Source organism: Corylus avellana, chromosome 2 (genome assembly GCF_965113065.1).
Source record: "Corylus avellana chromosome 2, dhCorAvel1.hap1.2, whole genome shotgun sequence".
In the NCBI taxonomy this organism is placed as follows: Eukaryota; Viridiplantae; Streptophyta; class Magnoliopsida; order Fagales; family Betulaceae; genus Corylus; species Corylus avellana.
Genome location: NC_142491.1, coordinates 4068664 through 4074490, shown reverse-complemented (window position 1 = coordinate 4074490; position 5827 = coordinate 4068664). Strand labels below are relative to the sequence as shown.

Genomic DNA, 5827 nt, shown 5'->3' with positions numbered 1-5827 from the left:
GATAGTAGCTCAACATTGCCACGTCGAACCAAGAGGGCTCATCAGCCCAACCCAAAATACTTGGCTCTTGAGAATGATACAGCTAAGCAAGGAGCAAGGGGTTACGTGGATAAGCAAGAGAATGATACAGCTAAGCAAGGAGCAAGGGGTTACGTGGATAAGCAAGAGGAGATAGCAGCCCAAGGTGTCAACATACAGGAAGTCGGTGTGCAGTAGCTAGAGTCCTAATTCTACTTTACTTTGTAGTAGTAATCCTAAGTCTAGACGTAATAGTTTTACTTCTACAATTAGGACTAGTTTTACAAGTAAGTCTTACAGTAGTCGGTTATTAAGTAGTATAAATAAGAGGTCTTTGTAAAGAACAAGGCATTGAGAATTATTAAGCTAAAGCTTATTTGTGGTTTATCTCCAGCCCCAATTGGAGTATTTGTGGTCTCTCCTACCCGAAAGGAGCTATTATATCTAGCATATTTTTGTTCTCTGTTGTTGGGTTCCATCATATACCAATAACTGCGAAGGAACAAAACCTATTATATCCAGTTCTATAACCTGAATTTGATATCACCATGATCATATGATCTTAAAGATGTTCATGTCTCTAATACAGAAGGATTCCGGTGTCTTTCATTTCTCAGATCTTATATGTCAAATTTCTTTTCCCGTGGTTTTCTGTTATGTGAACAAAGAAAGAAAAAGAAATAGAGAAGTATGATTGAAATACAAGGGACTTATATTATTAAGTATATTGTAACTTTAGAATAATCATCAACAAAAGTCGCAAAATATCGAAATGGTAAAAATTAGTGAAGGTCCTCATGCATCAGAATTAGTTAAATCAAAAGGAGAAGATGTCATTTCTATTTACTGGTAAGGAAATTGTCCCAAGTTGACATGAAATGTACTCGAAGGACTCACAACAGACAGATCGTAATTGAACACCGGAGGTTAGAATTTAATATTGTTGAATCTAAAAGTGTAAATTATGTCGCATCATTTAATGTTGGAACACTACCTAAGGGTGTTGGAAAATCTCTGGTGTTGGCTGAAAGCATTACTAGTGTTGTGGAACATTTGTTTCCATTGCACCAAGACATCTGTACGCAGAATTTACAAATAGTTAGGTACCAAACAGGTTTATTTGTTTTTTTTCCTTCTCTAAAATTTCATGTTTATGCTCACAAAACTTTAAATGTGTTCCTTGGAAATAAAATCCAAATTCATATTGCATCCATCGAATGCCTCATAGGAAACAGTTTTATACAAGAACAGGACCTGTATCATTAGGCACTAAATTTTCAAGCTATCAATGAATGAAACTTCAAGTTTCCGATTGTAAAAGTGGTGAAAATACTCTTCACATTTAAGGGTCTTGAACAGAGGTGGGCTTCCTGGTTTGATGAGCTTCTCAGCTGGCCCTATATCGACCGACGAGTTGGGATAGCAGAAGGTAGCTATTGACAGCCTTTGCTTCGATTTGTTCGCCATTGCTCTGTGATCCGGAGCTTTGTATATGCCATTGCTCATTATCTGCATCATCATGTAAATCCTATACTAAGTTTGCTACATATATTTCCCTGCATATGTCAATGCTGCTTTTTCTAAGGCAGCCTTTATCGAGCTAAACACACTTTTAAGACAAAATCACATAAAGTATTGCTTGGAAACATGAAAATAGTTATGTTTTCGCGCAACACGCAAGAGGGCATTTTTAAAAACACGCGATTTTAAAGCTAGAATTGTGATTTTATCAAATGCTTAACTACTTTTTTGAGAATTGAGTTTTCTTTAAGTGCGTTTTGAAATCACTCATAGGTGTTAATGAGTCCACCCATTGATTCCTTTTTTCTAAGTCGTTATGGTTGTGCATGTGCATTAATGTAGTTGGAGCTAATGTTCTAATGCCTCCCCAAACAATCTTACTTCTTCTTTTAAATATATATTGGCATGTAGAGAAATACAGTACCTGCATGGCATGGCCAAGGTTTGCAACTAAAGCACCATTGATGGGTTCAACAACAACCCAATGCCCATCTTTCAGAACCTGCAATCCTGGCATGACTCCACACTCAAGTAAGAGAGTTATCCCAGAGATGTCCATGTGTGGACAAAGCCCAACAACTCGCTCAGGTTCAGGACAAGGAGGATAGCAATTTATCCTCATATCACACATTCCTCCTCTGTAAGTTTCAGAGTACTCTTGAGCTTCTAGACCAAGCCCCATTGCTATGAACCTTACAATAGAAACCGCAACCCTATTCATTTCTTCAGAATAAGTCTCCAATGCTTTCCTAATACACAAAACTTGAGAGAATATATCAGAATGTGATCATCAATTGGTCAAACTTCATGGTTAGTGATGAGAATTTACCTGAATTCCGGAGGGTTTTCTGGCCAGAAATCCAAATTTCTGTTTTGAAGGGGATGAATACTTCTGAGGAAGATCATGTCATTCCACTCCAGCTTTTGTTCCTCTGAAGTTACAAATGCCTGGCCATAACCTTCAAGACTTCCTGGTTTTTGTGCCCATCGTTTCTTCTCTTGCAAAGGAAGGTCGAAAAAACCTTGAACTTGCTGTTTCATGTTGCTTAGCGATTCATCAGAAACTCCATGGTTTATTATCTGCAAGATTAAGGGATAAACAAACTATAGGGACATGTTTGATGTAGCAATGATTAGTATATGTGGTTTTTTAAGATGATGACATATGATTGATCTATTAATGCACGTATACTACATAAACATTTGATGTTTTTGGATTGAATGAAGCTGGGTTTAAGTTGTGTCTTTATCATTTTTCTTATTGCATAGAGTGTGTCCCTTCCTATCATTAAAAAAACAATTAAAGCTCCGGTTTTGACAAAAAAGTTAGTTAATGCTCTTTAATTAAGGCACCAATTATGGTACCAAAAAGGGAAATGTTAGGTTCTCTCTTGGTGTTCTCGTTGTGTTCTCCTAGTCGTAGGTGGATATTATTTTATAAAAACTGAGTGAGAAAAGTAATGACCACTTTCTTTTTTACTTTTTCCCACCTAGGACTAGGAGAACATCAATAGAGCACTTAGCATTCTCCTAAAAAAATAATAGAGAAATACTAGGGGTCAATATTTTTTTCATATTTGGCCAATTTCATTATACGAATCAACCATCAGATTTGTGAACCCCACATAAGTTAATGGTAAACCCTACAAATCTAATGGTTGATCTATTGAATTTGTAAGAAAATATGAGTCAAATATGATAAATTTATTGACTCCTAGCATTTCTCAAAATAATATTACGACAAAAAACTTATAGGTCAATGCTCATTAATATTTAAGGCCCCAATTAGGTAAAAAAAATTAAATTCAAAGAATTGAATTTCAAGATATTAAGACTTTGGAGAAAAAGTACGAGAAAAATAGAAAGTCACATTAATTGCACTCGTAAAGCAGTTATCAAACTCATAATTTTACCTAACTTAAAACCAACATATTGGCTAAGTTCCTTCATAATGTTTCTCTATTCATAAACTTATTTTAATAAAGGAACTTATTTCAGTGTATAGTAATTTTTCTATTCGAATTGTTAATAATTTAATTCAAACAACAAATATTATAGAGCTCACATAGAGTCCACTTACCCAAACAAGTCTTAGGCAGCAAATTCAAGCTTAGGATGCTCTTCCCTCTTTCCATATATACACACTGACATCATGCATGACGGTATAAAACTTTGGTCAAGGTGCATGCCCCCCATTTCTCACATTTTTTAGTATTTTCTTTCCCACGTGCAAATTAAAGCTGGCCACTCTTATATTTTGTAATTTGTCAACTTAATTGCACTAAGAACGATTATTTTTTTAGATTAATATATATATATATATATATATATATATGTGTGTGTGTGTGTGTGTGTGTTTGTGCAAAAGCTGTTCACATGAAGATGCCTTTAATTTCTATTAAAAAGCAAAAAACATGATTTAAAAAAGATTTACCAAACAAGGATCTCTTCATGTTTTACTAAATCATGTTTTACTAAATCAAAAGATCTCTTCATCACTTGACAAAAAAAAAAAAAAAAGCAATAAACATGCATGATTTAGTAAACAAACAAGCTTTTAATGATCTTATATTACCTGAAACAGGCCCCATTCTCTGCATGCAGAGTGAAGCCTTTGAATCTCTTGCTCATGGGAGTCTGGGTTGACCAGCTTGGTCATATCAATCAAGGGCACAAGAAGTGAAGGATTGGAGGGAGCGGTGATGATGATGTCTGTGTCATCTCTTACGTATCTAGGTGGCACAGTTTGTAGCCCTTGGATTGCTAGCTCTTGAACACTGGGAACAGGTAGAGACCATTGAAGGCTCTCTGGTTCCACAGCCATTTCCCAAAAACTCTTGGTTTAGTAAGCACTACCCCAATACCTCCTCAATACTAATCACAGTCCCCAAGACTCCACCTAAATTAAATATTCTCATATAAAGAAATTACTTTTGAGAGAGAGAGAGAGAGAGAGGAGTTTTTGACATTTTGTGGTTCTTAATAAGGTTTGAGAATATATGGTTTTGTGGGTCATGATAAGGTTTGAGAATGTATCCTTCAAGATTGGTGTCTTAAGTCAAAGTCATACCCTTGAAAGTAAAAATTGAATTTGAATACATTGAACACAATACTAAATACTTCACTATAGCTTGTCTCGCATGATTTGCCCAATTGGTCATAGTTCAAACAAGTAATTGACGTGGACGCTTACATCTTTCAAACCCTCTTACCTTCATAGATATTGTTGGTAATTCGGGCAACCCCATAGGGAGGGTCCATTATAGGGGTAGCAATTCATATTTGCATGTAAAGTTTGGATCGTGTCTAAACAATAGTATAAGACTATAGACGTACTAAGCATAACCTAATTTATGTAATTAAACAGATCAGACTCTTCAACCCTAACCCACTAATTTTGTGTTGGGGTCGGGTCAAATCGAAGCATGAAAATAAGACTATATAGTTCAACCATAACTTAACTCATTTAATTAAACGTGTTATATCTCTTAACCTTAATACATTTATTTTGTATTGAATTCGTACCGAATCTTGCGAATCGTATAAATAATTGTTAGCCCTAAGACCTTGCACCCTCACATCCCGAGGACCCGAGCTGCCTTAGGCAGGTGGGCACTTGTTGTGATTGTGGGGGACAAGAAGAGACAAATGAGATTCTATCATATGATAATAAAACCAGATGCATATGTGTAATATATTATTTAGTAATTAATATGCAGCTGATAGCTCAAGCTGAACAGAAACTTTTGACTTAATTCTCGATCTATACATAATATTTGAGCTAATATTTTCTACCCCTCTATCCATACACATTGACATCATGCATGACGGTGGTTGAATTAATTTTCTCATTATATAGTCACACATTGAGTATTATAAGCTAAACTTTGCTCATGGTGCATGCCCCCCATATATTCCTCACATTTTTTAGTATTATCTTCTTTCCCACGCGCAAGGCTGGCAATCTTATATTTTGTAATTTGTCAACTTAATTGCACTAAAAAAAATATATTTTTTTAGATTAATATATATATATATATACACGCCAAAGCTATTCATACGAAGATACCTTTCATTTCAAGAGAAATTATGTTCTTTTAAAACTTATTAAGCCTGTTTGGGATTGCGTTTGAGAGTCCTAAAAGTACTTTTAATACTTAAAAAGCTAGTTTGAAGAAAAAAAGTACTTGTTTGGTAAAAAAATTAAAAACGCTTTTAAGGGTTCAAAAAACTTAATTAAAAATGGCCAAAACGCATTTTTGATAAAATCTTAAAAATGAAGTTTTTG

The 5827-nt window shown here is 34.9% G+C and overlaps 1 protein-coding gene across 1 annotated transcript; it reads right to left on the bottom strand.

Annotated features, from left to right (window-relative positions):
* Nucleotides 1–1081: 1081 nt before the first annotated feature.
* On the bottom strand, nt 1082–4424 carry LOC132167409 (oxoglutarate-dependent flavonoid 7-O-demethylase 1). The gene is made up of 4 exons (XM_059578377.2): nt 4115–4424; nt 2369–2619; nt 1964–2288; nt 1082–1527 (listed from the first exon to the last, which is right to left on the bottom strand). Exons 1-4 carry the CDS (start codon nt 4361–4363, stop codon nt 1288–1290), a joined length of 1065 nt encoding a protein of 354 aa, XP_059434360.2. The 5' UTR covers nt 4364–4424; the 3' UTR covers nt 1082–1287.
* Between the last annotated feature and the right edge of the window lie 1403 nt (nt 4425–5827).

Bases quoted from the DNA above. Each gene is read 5' to 3' on its own strand.
- LOC132167409 (XM_059578377.2), bottom strand. From the start codon at position 4,363: ATGGCTGTGGAACCAGAGAGCCTTCAATGGTCTCTACCTGTTCCCAGT. The intron at 2,620-4,114 runs GTAATATAAGAT...TTAATCTTGCAG, and splicing joins GAGAATGGGGCCTGTTTCAG to ATAATAAACCATGGAGTTTC. The intron at 1,528-1,963 runs GTACTGTATTTC...ATGATGATGCAG, and splicing joins ACCTTGGCCATGCCATGCAG to ATAATGAGCAATGGCATATA.